The following is a 15822-nucleotide window of genomic DNA, read 5'->3' as shown; positions in this document are numbered from 1 at the left end:
GGGGGTGAAGGGCAGGATAACAGCTGTTGTGGAGAAGTTTGTGTGCAGTTGGGGGTCTGCTTGTGTGATGTGTGCCTGTGGCTTCATGTCTTTTCTATACTAAGCTGTTATGATATCTTTTTGTACGTTTTTTCCTATGCAGATATCTCGCATGCATTATTTGTACAGCTTCATGGTGTTCTTCCCATTGTAATCTATATATATATATATCTCACTTTGTCTTTCTGATTTGCTATTCTACTAACTGGCAGCTCGTATTCTCGCATGGCTGCTCTCAGCAACTGTATGAGTGCCCTGGTATGTCTCTGCTCAGAGATATGCGCCCGCATACTGGGTAGTGTTTGTATGAGGCGAGGGTACCATCTGTGGCTGGCAGCTGTGGTCAGTGTGACTCCCTTTCTCCAGGAACTAAGTAACCCCCGCAGCATATTCTCCAACTCCAACAACTTCTTCAATGTGTAAGTATATTCTCATCTGCATCTGTTTCCTATTGCCATGCCCTGTGCCCCCTGTTTATTCCCCTATTATAATAATTGCTTAGAGGATGAGGTTAACAACTTACTACTGACATACATTCTACAGTCCTTGCCTATTGGAATACATGTTGTTTTTATGAAAGTATTATACAGTGGTGAGTGCTATGGCAGTTGCTAGTTTTACAGAACTTTTCATCTGCTAATCCTCTGACACTGTTATCTGCTTCAGCACATCATGGTTATTTATACTAGCGGCTTACTGCATGTTCATGCCAAGCAGTCTCCTGCCCCCGGCATGTCTCATAGTGTGACATTTAAAGGCTATGTATATAGAAGAAGACAAGGGGAATCCAAAAGTCCAAAGGATCTTATAATTTATTAACCACATACAGTATATATAGTATACTTCAAGCTGTTAACTCCATTGGGTGCCCCTGTTTCTATAATGCATTTGGGGTTTAAAATTTTTTATATTTTTTTTTAATATCAAAAAGTTTTCTAGAGTATGTAACACATCATAATCTGAAGAATCCTATTCGCTGAGAAATCCATCAGGGAACTTATCTGACAGCTTAGCTTTGAGCCACTGCCGCCTTCTAAGCAATCATGTAAGCTCGGGTATGGCCAAAATGAAGGTTGATAAATTTTGGACGTACCTGGCCATACATGCTAGCTTTGCTTCAATGCTTGCAGTAATACAGACATCAGATTTCTAATAAATGCTTTATCAATGGTATCTGAATCCTTTCAATTGAAATGGGAGGGCTGTTGATGTGCTCCTCTCCACATAATATTACCATAATACAGGAGCTGTAAACTAGTCATACACAGTTGACAAGGTAGGGAAAAATATGCGGATATGATTTCCCCATTCATTCTCTCCTAATACCAAAAGAAAACAAACAAATAGATAATTCAGGCGTACTGAGGAAATGCTTCATGTATATTCATCTCATGAACCTTTGCTTTAAAGAGTCACTATAATTAAAAATGACTTGTCATCAGGCATGTCAGAAGTTGTTGATCACATAGGGTCTCACTGCTGAGATTTGCTGTGATCAGGAGATATAGCCGGGGAGAAAGTGAGGCAGCACAATTCCAACAATGTAAATCTATGAAGCTACACTGTTTGAATTAGCAGCCGGCTGGGGAGTGGATGGCGCTGCTGCTGCGCTCTCTCTCCGGCTATATTTCCTGATCACAGCGGGCCTCAGTAGTGAGACCCGCTGTGATGGATAATTTTTAGTGATGGGTACTCTTTAATTTGTTTCTGTTATTTGCTTTCTTCCTATCATCATTCTTTGTGATTTTTTGTTCTCAGCAACGTGGAGGTAATTGTGATCTATATGCAAAATGTGATCTCATTTATTTAAAGCGGTTATGCAGACTGAAAAAACATAGGTGCTCTCTTCCATAAACGGCACCATGCCTGTTGTTGTATCATAACTCACTACATTCATTTCAATAGAACGGAGCTGCAAGAGTAGTGCAGTTAGGTTCTTCTAATCCTGGATAACCTCTCCAACTATAGAGGCATAAAAGATGTACGTTTATCTATAAAGCGATTTTAGTTCTGTCTATCTGATAAACCATCATATGATTGAGGCCACTTTACCTGTTATTTTCCCATCAGTCCATGTATGTGCAGACGTCATTTCTGACACTGAATGTTGTCAATGTTGCTTTCACCTTACATCTTATAAATATCCTTGGAGATGACATCCAGGACCTTTCGTTCTATACCTTCGACTACATGTGCCCATCTCAGCTTCCACACCCTAATTTAGAAACCTCCTTACATTTACATGCTGCAATGATTTCTGGATGTTCCTGCAGTCATTTAAGATTCATTGATGCTTCAGAAATTGGAGGTTATGCTCCCCTATAGCTAACAGGGTAATACATGAAATGTAGCCAATTTCCATTATACATTTTAGGCCATGTTCACATGTATTTTTTCAGTCATTGCAATTTTTTCCATTATTGTTTAACTTTGTCTTTGTTGAACTCTTTATTTTGATTACAAATACTGATAAATATTGTGTGGACATAACCTTAAAGTTTTACTATAATTTTAATTTTAAAGGAGTATTCCCATCTCAACTTAGTTATAATTGTAGAGCTCCTTCAAATTAAATATTTTTGCAAATACATTTATTTAGCAAACCTGTCTCCTTCTCCTGATTGGCTGTTCTTACCCTCCCATTGTCGAAAGCTTGCTGTCTAGGTTACCAACCACTAGCTATAATGTAGATGTATAGAGATAGTGGATTTACTAAGGTGTTCCCGGCAGCAAATTGTTCTTTTTTTGTCCATTTTTAGTGGACTGACACATATACTAAAGGTGTGCGACACAATTTGTCCAAAAACCCACCAACTGGATGTGTCCTTTAAATCCCGCCACAACCGACAGATTTACTAAGCAAAACATCATTGTTGTTCTAAAAAAACAGCCACTTATGTGGTGGGATAGTCGGGTTTAAGTTTTGTTCTGTGAATAACCTTCCAGATTTACACAGGGCGTACATTTGGCACAAAAAAACTGACACAAATGACAGCAACAGAAAACTGTGTGTAAGGTTGGTATTACACGGGCCGATAGGTGCCCGATAACAACTGCAAACAAGCGCTGATTTGCTAGATCGACGCTCGTTTACTGGGCCTATTACACAACCCAATAATTGTTTAACAAGGGCTGCAAGGACTTTGTTACCGATGTCCTTGCAGCCCTTGCTTAAACAATATACTTTACCTATCCACGCTCCAGGGCTGCTCCTACGGTTCGCTTTTCCCGGGTCCGCGCGCTGCAGCTTCAGAACGGCCTGTCAGCTAACAGGTCGCTCAGCCAATCACAGGCCGGGACCGCCGCGGCCTGTGATTGGCTGAGCGGCCTGCCAGCTGACAGGCCACTCGGAAGCTAGAGCGCGCGGGACCAGGGGAGAAGCGGACCGCAGGAGCAGCCCTGGAGCGTGGATAGTTAAAAGTATATCGTCAGTCGCCGGCAGCGCACCGCTATTACACGTAGCAATGCGCGGCCGGCGCCCGACAAATATAGGTTCTAACCTATATCAACGATCAGCTGATACAACGATCGTTGTATTTATTACATGGAGCGATTATCGTTCCGTGTAATAGTACCCTAAGTCTTTCACTCTGTCTCCCCTCCTCCCCCCTCCCTTCTGAGACGGCTGATGTAAACAAGTCTCTGCCTGGTTTTATCTGCAATATTGTAGCTTCTTTGTAATGCTGGGAGGGTTAATCACAGCGAGTTCAGATAAGTTGCAGATAAAGCAAGTCAGGGAGTTGTTTACATCATCTGTCTCAGACGGGAGGGGGGCGGAGGGGGAGACAGAGAGAAAAGCTTATACACAGATTTTTGTGTTTTCAGCAGAAAGCAGCAACTCAGAACTGGAAAGAGACTGAATAGATAATAACAAGTATGGAAGGAATTGTTAGTCTCACCATGCCAGGCTGCTGCTTTTAGATCATATAGTTTTTGGTAACCCAGACAACGAGCTGTTAACAACTTTGACATGTATGAGGTGCTCTTACCCTCACACACTACCTATCCTTGCTGGGAAACACCCCTGGAATGACTCCACTTCTGGCTTTGGCAAAAAAAAAAAAAAAAGCCTGGATAAAACTGGCACCAAATGCTGTGTGTAAAAACCCCTTTATGGATCCTTGTTAGTATACTTCCTAATTTTCCTAATTTATAACTAATTTACCTTTCTTTTACTGAGTAATTTTTCACCACAAGGGAAGCCTTATAATGTTAGAAGTCCTAATAATACAAATAGGGTGTATGGTCGAAAGGCTATTCTGTATAATTTCTTACACCTAACAATTCATGTAAAAACCTTTGTTTCTGTAAATGTAGTGTTCTCCAGATATTTTATCCTGCCCACCATAGGGTTCTTTTGCACTTTTACAGTCATCCCTGGTTGTGGCCACCGTCTTACTGCAGCGGCCATGCTTGTGCAGATGCAGCTCTAACCTTATAATAATCCAAAATCCATCCTTCCCAGGCATCTAGAAGCAAAATGAGCAATGTTGATATGGCACACTGTACTTGTCTGTTAGTCAAGTTCCCAGCGTATGTAATCATAGAATAGGAAGGTTGTGCATAAACTATAACTTTTATTGTATATTAATAAAAAAAAACACCAAAAAGATAAACAGCCATCTCCAGTGTAGAAGTTGAGCCAAACCTCAATATGTATTCACTTGTTGACAATCCAGCACACCAGTGCCAAAGAATACTTTGTAGGTAGGTATATCTGCTGTCTCTGGACAAACCTGGGGGCCACAAAAAAAAAATCATTTGTTTCCGGAGAGTAAGCTAAAATTATTATGTTAATTTGTTTTCCCTAAGACCCATTGGCATCACAACATATGGGTAAATTCGCCCCTGCGAGCCCCTGGGACGAAGGAATATTTAATGAAAAAATAACAATTATATTTTAATCCCCTCCTCCATGAGGTATAAATAGGCTCCACCCCCCCCTAGACCTCAGTCTAATTATAAAGAAACATAAAACACAGGGAGGGAGTCTTGTGATGCCAATGGGTCTTAGGGAAAACAAATTAACATAATAATTTTAGCTTCCCTTACGTCCCATTGGCATCACAACATATGGGGAATTAGCAAGCATTATCCCCAATGGGCGGGTTATTTATTACGTCCGCATTAAGAACAGATCTTGCAAAGGTTGTTCTTGACAAGAAAGAAGTATCCAGCCTGAAATATCTCACAAAGGTTGTCAAAGACGACCAGGTAGCTGCCTGGCATATGTCCTCAAGTGGCACAGCGGCACGCTCTGCCCAAGTGGAGGCCACAGCTCTAGTAGAGTGAGCCCTGGTAAATTCTGGTGGATCCAGATCAGCAGAAGAGTAACATAAGGCAATGGAGTCACAGATCCATCTGGATATTAAAGGTTTTGAAGCCTTTCTCCCCTTGTTCTTTCCTGCGAAAGGGATAAAGAAATTCTCGTCTTTACGAAAATCACCTACTCTATGTAGATAGATCTTGATAGCTCTGGATACGTCCAATAAAGAAAGATCCAAGTCTTCTTTAGATGATCCAGTAGGAGAAAATACAGGCAATACTATTGGCTGGTTGATGTTGGCAAATGAAGCCACCATAGGCAGGAATCCTGGAAGGAACCTAAGGATAACTTTGTCTTGGGAAAAAGTCACGTATGGAGGTGCGGAGCCAAGGGCTTGAAGTTCTCCAACTCTCTCAGCAGAGGTAATGGCTAGTAAAAGAGAAACTTTCAATGTTAACTTGAAGTCTACTTCCTCCCAAGGCTTAAAGGGAGGAAGACACAGGCGTCTCAACACAAAGGATAAGTCCCATGGGTCTACCTGCTTTAGCAGGTTAGGCCTAGTCTAGCCTTAACAAAATTCTCTACCTCCAAGATCTGAAAGAAACGTGAGTTTAGGTGTGCAGAGAGGGCTGCTATCTGCACCTTGATGGAACTAGGTTTTAATCCTTTATAGAAGCCTTCCTGTAAAAACTCCAATGACTGTGGAGTAGAAGGTTTAAGTCCATCAATACTCCTGCTTACACACCAATCTTGAAAATCTTCCAAATCCGTGCATAAGATTTATTTGTAGTGCAACTACGAGCGTGAGAAAGGGTATACTATACCTTCTCAGAAAAACTAGAGTCCAATACGGTCCTCTCAGTCTCCGAGCTGTCAAGCTGAGGCTGGAAAGATTCCTGCACAGATGTTGACCCTGGAATATTAGATCCGGATGCAGAGGTAATCTCCAAAATTCCCCTCTGCTCATATTCATGGGCAGGGTGAACCATGCCCTCTTCGGCCAGAAGGAAGTTATTATTATCACTGACAACTGATCTTCATCAAACTCTGGGAATCATGGCTATGGGAGGAAAGATATACGCCAGCTGGTATGTCCATGGTATTGTCATTGAGTCCACTACCGTGGGATTGTCTGCCCTGTAAAGGGAACAGAAATTCCTCAGTTTTGCATTGCTTGCTGATGCCATGAGGTCTCTCTGAGGAAGCCCCCACCTCTGGGTTAACTGAATGAACACTCTCCTTGAGAGAGACCATTCCCCGGTAATGTCAGGCCTCGACTCAGTCAATCCGCCAATATATTGTCGACACCCCTGATATGAATCGCAGAGAGTCTGGTTATTCTGGTTTCTGCCCAACAGAAAAATCTTCTCTACTTCCCTGAGGAGAGAAGGGGATCTGGTACCTCCCTGTTTAGGTACGCCACACAGGTCATGTCGTTCATCCGGATTCTGTAAAATAGGAGGAGAACAATGAAGAAGAGCTAGGTAAATCGCTCTAAGCTCCCTCACGTTGGAGGGCAGAGCGGATTCCTGTTGACTCCAAGATCCTGCAGTCGTGATGACTGTCAGATGAGCTCCCCAACCTGTTCCTGAAGCATCCGTCGTGATGGTTATCCAGTGTGGTTCTGAAAATAAACTCCATGTTTGACTTGTCTCCACCACATTAGAGAATGTCTTGTTTGAGTCGATAGAACATGCATCGCATCCAAGTCCTTCAGTCCTCGGTTTCCATACTGTTAGTGCTTCTCTCTGAAGAAATATCATGTGCCATAACGCCCATGGCACCGCGTCCGCAGCTGAGGCAAGGAGCCCTAAAAAGCGCATTTATGTTCTTATGGATACCTGACGAGGAGGAATTAGGAATTAAGTCTGATTTCTCTATGTTGATAAGCCAACCTAATTGTTGAAGTATGTCCTGGACATAGTTCAACTGAACTCTCAGAAGATCCTGAGTCTGAGTCATAATCAACCAATCATCCAGGTAAGGGATAACTTTATCCCCTGTAAACGGAAGCGAACCATCATGGTGACACTACCTTTGTGAAAACAAAGGGTGCGGAGGTATTCCGGGTGGAAGGACTTTGAATTGTAAGTGTCTTACCTTCCCCTGGATTTGGATGGCGAAGGCTCTCCTGTGAGCCTTCAGAATCGGTACATGAAGATATGCATCCGGTAGATCTATGGTGACCATAAAATCTCCCTCCTGGAGGATAGATTTTACCGATCTTATGTTCTCCATGTGGAAAGTCTTCTTTACGATGCATCTGTTGAGATATCGCAAATCTATAATAAGCCTCCAATTTCCGGATGGCTTCAGCACTAGTAACACTGGGGAGTAAACTCCCTGACCGATCTCTGATAGAGGAACATCCTCTAGAGCCTCAATGGAAAGGAGGCGAAGAATTTCTGTCTCTAGGACTAAGTGTCTTTCTGGCTTAAGATTTCTTGACAGAAGAAATCTTGGAGGAGGAAGAGATGATAAATGAAGGACATAACCATTTTGAATAATATTTAACACCCAGTGATCTTTTCTTAATTCTTCCCAGGCAGGGAGAAACAAACTCAGACGTGTTCCCACTGGACAGCTTCTGCGTCAGAAGTCTGGTTTCTTGTTGGTGTCCTTATTCTGCTGCTTCCCGGAACCTCTTCTGGAATAGTTTCTTCCTCGACCTCTGTACTGGTATCTCCCTTTGCCTCGCTGAGGAGATTTTGCTCTGCGAAAGGAATCACCGCTCTTATAGGACAATGGTAGGGACTTCCCCTCCTTGTCAGACAATTCCTCCATTAATTTATCCAGCTCAGAGCCAAACAGCCTACCTGGCTGGAACTCCATATTACAGAGCTGAATTTTGGAGTTAGCATCTCCAACCCAGGGTTTTAACCATAGCGCCCTTCGGCAGCGGTTGAGAGCGTACTAGTTTTTTTACGCTAACCTGGTTCCCTGAGATGCATCATCGCAGAGGAAGTCAATGGCCATAATGACCTTTTTTAAGGAGCGGAGGACCTTGTCCCTGCTAGCTCTACCTTCCAATTTTCCTGGACCTTGGTCAGCCATCTTCTTAGGCTTCTAGAAACCTCAAAAGAAGAAATGGAGACTGCCCCTTGGGCTGCCGCTGCCGTATATGATCTCTTGAGGGCTACCTCCACCCTTCTATCCATCGGATCCTTAAGATTGGATCCGTCCTCCGCAGGCAGCACAGTACATTTTGACAGTTTGGCTATGGCCGGGTCCACCTTTGGAGGCTCAATCCAGTCCTTACATTGTTCTTCCTTGAGAACATATAAGGTCTTAAACCTCTTGCTCAAACCCGGAGCCTTTTCCGGTTCCTTCCATTCCGCCTGTAACATAGACACTGAAGTCTTACCCACAGAAAAAGCCCTAGGCTTTTTTGAGGAGGACCAATCCTATCCTCTTCTATTTCCTCAGGGTGTATTTCAGCTTGCACAGCTTAGCAGAGCTTGTGAATTCTATCAGCTGTGAAATACCCCCTGAATAATTCTTTCTCATCTTCAGAAGTAGAAGAGGTTTCAGAAGAAGATGATGAGTTAACTTCATCAATCACAGTAAAACTGAAAATGACCATAATCCTACAGCCATAAAGTAATATACTCAAAGGCTGGGAGTAGAGAGAGAAATACTCCATTTGGTCTTTAACTTAGGACACGGGCGGCGAATCTCATTAGCCGCTAAAGTCTTTTGCACATAGTCCTTGACCCATACAACTACATCCTGAACATCAGGCTCCTCATAGGTTTAGGTCTGCATGAAGGACAGCGTACTTAGGCATTATAAATATTTTTAGGCATTCATAAATATTTTTATGAAAGAAAGGATGAATCTTATCTGGAAAAAATGATCCTCCTACGGTATCCATAGCCGTCAGGTAGTGGAGTCTCACACTCGGCACATGAAGTGCTTCCTTAGAAGGTCTTTTGCCAGCAGCAGGACTGGTCTCCATTTCAGACATCTGCAAATAATCAATGTATTACAATACATATAAACCACTAGCCTGGCTAGAGTGATATCGGAAAGAGACACTAGGTGGCAGCAACACTTACTTTTAAGTATATAGAAGAGAGATCACAGCACTTTGCACTCAGATGTTTTCTATTAGATCCAAATGAGCCACAGAAAATCCTTCCAGAGGAAGACAGCCAGACCTAGAGGTAGCAACAGCTTACCTTCTGCCTTGAACACACAGCTAATCCGGCATGCAGAGAGTGCGCCGCTGCCGGCCCCCGGAAGTGACATGACGCCGAAGTGCTGAGACGCACGCAGCGCCGATGCGTTCCACAGTCGAACGCGACTGGAAGAAAAGCCAGCGGCTCGGGTGACACGCAGAGTGCGTTCCAAGAAGCACTAGGTAAGAAAAACTTAAAAGCTAAGACCTGCAGAAGCAAATATCAGGATACTACCTGGACACCGGCTCCAGCGGCATCCCAGCAATCATTACCTGGAGGGAAAACCTGAATGCAACAGTTTAACAAAGCATAAAAACGGAGGAGGGACAAAGTCCCCTAGGGCTAACAGCAACGAAGTAAAAAAAGACTGAGGTCTAGGGGGGGGTGGAGCCTATTTATACCTCATGGAGGAGGGGATTAAAATATAATTGTTATTTTTTCATTAAATATTCCTTCGTCCCAGGGGCTCGCAGGGGCGAATTTACCCATATGTTGTGATGCCAATGGGACGTAAGGGAATCTACAATGATAGGGAGCATAAATATCATGAAATCAGATAGAGACCTTTTTTAATTATAATAAATCTGTCAATTGGTCGATATAAATTAAATCAAAAACCTCAAAAGGCGTTATCCACCTAAGAGCTTAAAAATGAAATGCTCCTAAACCTAGCTCGTCTTACTCATCAAGTCTCCCTGAGTATTTTGAGCAGTCCCCTATCTCTCTAGCTTCTGACATTCCTGAATTACAGGTTTTTCTAAAAGCTGATCTATATCCAAGATGGCGCTGACTATGAAACTACATTTCCCATCATGCATCTCCCTGATTGGTCCATTTGCGTACTTGCCCCCTTAGCTTTCTTTCCTGCCCGCTGCTGTCACTACCATTGCACAGTAAACACAGGATGTTTTTTTCACTTATTTTGCATCACATCCCCCCAGTATGTATTCCATACTTGCTGATGATGTAGCAGAACTGACACGTTTGTGGTGTCGCTATGTGCTGCATAATGTGCATCTGTTTACCAGGCTGTGAATGAAAACATTCTAGTTACATCCAGACTCTAAGAACCTCCATAACACTTACCATGTACAGAGCTGTGACACAAAGACAGGTACATATACCTGCATTCACTGACAGCAAGCAGAGATATAACTAGGCTCAGGGACACATGTAAGTCTATGGAAGCAGCACTTTTTACATTCACTAGCAGTGGTCAGGTGCAGATGATGTCTCCTTGGGGCCGGGTTACTAAGTCAATAGACAGCTAACCCAGCCCCCAGAGAGGAGATTACATGTCCTGTGTCTACAAACGGAGGGGGGGGGGGGAAGGGAGCAGCGTGTTGTCAGAGTGGACACAGAAAAGATGATTTTAGACACCCAGAGCGGGTTAGCATGAGAAAAAAAAAAACAGGAAAAGGGTGCAAGGTTCTACATGTATATTAGACATAGGGTGGTATTTGGTATTGGGTAGTGGGATTGTTAACAATATTATTTGTGTTACCTGAAAAACTCCTTTAATGTTTAATGAAGTTTTCTATTTTCCCTTTGCAGACTGTACATTTCTTTAATGGTTTGTGGCAATCCTAATGTTAACCCAACATTATTTCTCTCCCGTTTTACAGGAAATTTGTTCATTGCTCCTGTGGCTGGACATTTCTGCTCCTTTCTGGATTTGTTCTGCTGGTCTCTTTAGTACCCACTGGCCGGCCATTGCTCTCGCTCAGGCACCTTTCAAGGTTAGGGATAAGTACGGCTATTTGCCAAGGTGTTCCCTACTTATTCAAACTTTTGGAAGACCTAACTGGCTCCTGTCACCAGCCAATGCCACCTGGCACACTACTTCTCCATAGACTGGAAACCAGACAAAGTTGTCAAACAGAAGGGCACCAATGGCATGGTTACCATGTCTCTCCACAGACCTTCACACTGACATTGTGCAGTCTTTGTTTGGCAGAAGAGCTGGCTGTGTTTGGACGCTACTTGCGAAGAGGCCATCCAGCTGGCACTTCCCTGCGGTTAGTTTTCTTGTTGAACGCCAGTCTTTTGGGGTTGTATAACCTGCTTTTGATTTTCACTGCACTTTATGCTCCTAACTATACGCAGACTGTGATTGGGGCAGCCATTGGGACCCTGTGCTGGCACCTTACCTATCGTGGCTGGTTCCGCACACCCTATTCACCTGGTCCACCGGGTTCTGGCATGTTTCCGAGATTGGCTGGAACAAAAAATAAACTTGGGTGAAAAGATGGGATGTTTTTACTTTGGAAACAAAAAATTTCTCGATCATTTTCCATCTTGGATTTTCTTTTACATGAAATGAATTGCCTACTATTTGTAATTCCTGCAAGGATAAGACTAATATGAGCACAACGTAAAACACCATCTGGTCAATGAATGACATTCATGGCAAAAACATTACAGGGCATTGGGACAACATAAGAAGTAAATGAGGCCTATCAAATCAAGAAAACAATGAATAATAAAAATAGCAGAAAAAAAGCAAAATATATGTAATACTTGATTATTGTCTAATGAAGACTAATTGACGCGGTAGAATTATTGTGGATTTAACGATGAAGACATGACAATCTACAGTGTAATACAAATGAATGGGGCTTTCAATTCTTTTTACGTATATAGTCGCAAGTTGATTTTGTTCGCAGACCTTACTGAAATCTGTGCCGAATCTGTGTCTGGTGTACACCTGGCTCCAGTCTTACATTTTAAAGATATGGTTGAAGTACTGTAAGAATTTCATTATTAATAAAGTATTATTAGTCTTGTTAATACCTGGCAAACCTTCATGGAAAGGTGAACTAAACTGCTCAGATTTTAGGTGGTGTCCACATTTATTGTGTTTTTGTGTTTTTTTATTTTGACAAGGGGCAATAGTTGCATCTGGCAGCTGCTTATCTTTAGGCTATGGCTACACTTAAGGCCCTATTACACAAAGCGATTATCGACTGTATTCTGCTGATACCGACCATTACGGCCGATAATTGCTTTGTGTAATAGAAGACAACGATCAGCAAACATGCAGGATGTCGGCTGAACGTTGTCTTTTAATATGTTAAAAAGTCAACGTTCACGATAGCAGCGATATGTTGCCGTTGCCCTGTGGAATAGGAGCAGCGGCAGCAGACCGCCGCTATCTTCTATGGGCTGCCCGTACGATCTAGTTATCACCCAGCCCCCTCCCCACTCTTACCTGCTAGCTGCCGGCATGTGTAATAGCGCCGGCAGCAAGGGGAATAAGGAGCACGTGAGCGCTGACCTGACAGGTCGGCGCTTGCTTGCTCCCTCTTGTCGCCCCGTGTAATAGGGGCTTAAGACTGTGGTTACTTGAATTTAAAGTAATATTGTCACTCCCTGACGCTGGGTTCACACTGCTTCTTTGCAATCCTTTTTTTTCCCCCATCCGTTTTATGCAGTGTGAACCCAGCCTTACTCTTGTTTCATTTAATCAGTTACTAGTGTCACCTAGGCGGGGCTTCACGGCCGAAGCGCCACTTAGGCTGCATTCCCACGTTCCATGATCCTGACGGATCACGGACGTGGAATCCATGTACCGGAGTCCCCCCGCGCCCAGACAGCATCTGTAATTAGATGCTGGGAGCGGGGGAGACTGTATTCATAAGCGCCGCGCTGTAATGAATCAGCCGCGCGGTGCTGTTACTACAGCGCGGCGCTTATGAATACAGTCTCCCCCGCTCCCAGCATCTAATTACAGATGCTGTCCGGCTGCCGAGGGACTCCGGTACATGCATTCCACGTCCGTGATGCGTCAGGATCACGGAACGTGGCAATGCAGCCTTAGCCCCGCACACAACGTCACTGGTGCCCCCCGCCCCGTGACTTCATCGCCGCATAGGCCAGCCCCCTCCCAGCTATTGGTATGGGCTGACCAAGAGGGGGTGGGGCCTAGACCTTTTAGGCTGGCCTGTTCTAATGGCCGTCGAGGGGCGGGGCCTATGCGCCAATAACGGCACAGGGGCGGGCCAACAATGTCACTGTGGGCGGGGCTAAGTGGTGCTTCGCCCGTAAAGCCCTGCCCAGATAGCACAAAAGATCACTTTTAACTAGAACAAGCACCATGATGTATGATATAAAATAAGGTATGAAAACTGCTAAATTTACCCTTTACACCTGTGTAGAGAAGTCATAATGCAAAAAGGGGGTCACTTTAAGGTGCTATTACACGGGCTAATCAGTGCTCACTTGTTCCTTGTTCCCCGCTTGCTGCCAGCCCTATTACACACAGACCGACAGCAAGCTGGTAAGTGTGGAGAGGCCGCGGAGAGCAACGGCAGCAGATCATTGCTATCCTTGTTTTTAAACATGTTGAAAGACACTGAAAGACAACGATCAGCCGACATTGTGCATGTCGGCTGATTGTTGCCTTTTATTACACAAAGCGATTATCGGCCCTAATGGCCGATAATCGCTTTGTATATAGGGGCCTTAAGGCTATGTTCACACGTGTTTTTTTTCCATTTTTGGATTTTTTTTTGTGCAGTAATTTCTGAGAAAAATGGAAAAATCGCTTTAAAATAGCATTATTTTTTTGTTGCTTCTCCATAAAAATTGTGGCAAAAATTTTACTATTTTACAGCAATTGCAAAATTTGTGGCAAAATTTCCGCAAAAACACAAAAAAAAATCAGTGTGTGAACACAGCCTCAGAATCTGTACCTGGCGATCCATTATTCAATGTCCTTCCATAATGATCTTCTGAATAAGTTATTATTAATAAGTTATTACAAATTATTATGTTACATTACATAGAAACCCAGGAGCTCTCTCTGACAAACTAGTTAAAGGGAACCAATCACACTAAAATTGGGCATAAAGGTAAGGAAACGTGCTGGTACATCAGCCAGCACGCTTCCTAACCATCCCCCTGTCCCCCCGTCCCATGAACATTCAGCCCGCAAAGTTAGTTTAATCGTGTCCCGCGCTCTATGCAAATTACCATACAAGTAGTCACGGTGGGCGGGATGGCTGTTTGAGTAGTCACGGTGGGCGGGGTCTTCGTCAAGTAGTCACTGGGTCCTGGGCCGGCTCCTGCGCTGTAATCACGCCCCTCCGGGTGTGTTGTAAAGCGGCGCCTGGTGACGTCACTCGGGGGGCGGCACTGCACGTCGGCTACGCCGACGTTTTTACTAAGCTGCGCATGCGCAGTACAGTGGGTGAAGCCGCTGCTGTACTACGCCGCGCAAGCGCAGTACAGCAGCGTCTTCTCAGGCTGCACTGCGCATGCGCAGCTTAGTAAAGACGTCGGCGTGGCCGACGTGCAATGCCGCCCCCCGAGTCACGTCACCAGGCGCCGCTTTACAACACGCCCGGGGGGGCGTGATTACAGCGCAGGAGCCGGCCCAGGACCCACTGACTACTTGACGAAGACCCCGCCCACCGTGACTACTCAAACAGCCATCCCGCCCACCGTGACTACTTGTATGGTAATTTGCATAGAGCGCGGGACACGATTAAACTAACTTTGCGGGCTGAATGTTCATGGGACGGAGGGGACAGGGGGATGGTTAGGAAGCGTGCTGGCTGATGTACCAGCACGTTTCCTTACCTTTATGCCCAATTTTAGTGTGATTGGTTCCCTTTAACAACACTGTTCTCTTGGAATAGTGGTAATCTGATCATATCTGGCAATATCCTGTTTTTATAAAATGACATGGGTCCCATTGGTTACTTATCTTATGTGCCTGTTGCCTGGAACATATACCTTAACACCTCAGCCTGGCATTGGCCTAGTAGTGACCATGTATATCTACCTGTCCACTTGTGTGGAAAATGCTGCAAACTATAGGCCCTATTACACAAAGTTATTATCTGCCATATTTGGCTGATATTGGCCGTTACCAGCTGACATGCATGATGTCGGCTGTTTGTTGTCCTTCAACAGGCTGAAACACAAATGAACAGCCTAGCAACGTTCTGCTGTCGATGCTCCGTGTAATAGGAGTGGCCGCAGCAGACCACCGCTATTTCCTATGGGCTGCCTGGACAATCTGATGATCGCTTGGACAGGTCCCCACAGCTCCCCTGCACTTACTCAATTGCTGTCGGCATGACAGTGCTTCCTTGCTCCACTGAATCAGCCCATGTAATAGGGACTTAGGGCTAGGGCTCTTTTACGTGATCCGATGTCCAGCACCAGGTTCGGACTGGCCCACAGGGGAGCAGGGGAATCCCTTGGTGGGCCCCTGGCAGGAGGTGGGCCTCCCTGTCTGACTCTTTCTACCAGAGAATAAAAACTATTTTATGCTATAGAAGCACAGACAAATACATTTAAGGTACCATGTGCCTTCTTGACCTAACA

The 15822-nt window shown here is 44.3% G+C and overlaps 1 protein-coding gene across 1 annotated transcript; it reads left to right on the top strand.

Annotated features, from left to right (window-relative positions):
* Positions 1 to 59: 59 nt before the first annotated feature.
* FITM1 (fat storage inducing transmembrane protein 1) lies at positions 60 to 12230 on the top strand. The gene is made up of 2 exons (XM_069955941.1): positions 60 to 458; positions 11112 to 12230. The coding sequence occupies exons 1-2, from the start codon at positions 265 to 267 to the stop codon at positions 11728 to 11730; spliced, it is 813 nt and encodes a 270-aa protein (XP_069812042.1). The 5' UTR covers positions 60 to 264; the 3' UTR covers positions 11731 to 12230.
* The last annotated feature ends 3592 nt before the right edge of the window (positions 12231 to 15822 follow it).

Source organism: Dendropsophus ebraccatus, unplaced genomic scaffold, assembly GCF_027789765.1.
Source record: "Dendropsophus ebraccatus isolate aDenEbr1 unplaced genomic scaffold, aDenEbr1.pat pat_scaffold_1651_ctg1, whole genome shotgun sequence".
NCBI lineage: Eukaryota > Metazoa > Chordata > Amphibia > Anura > Hylidae > Dendropsophus > Dendropsophus ebraccatus.
The sequence above is the reverse complement of the archived record's forward strand: the minus strand, read 5'-3'. Positions and strand labels throughout refer to the sequence as shown.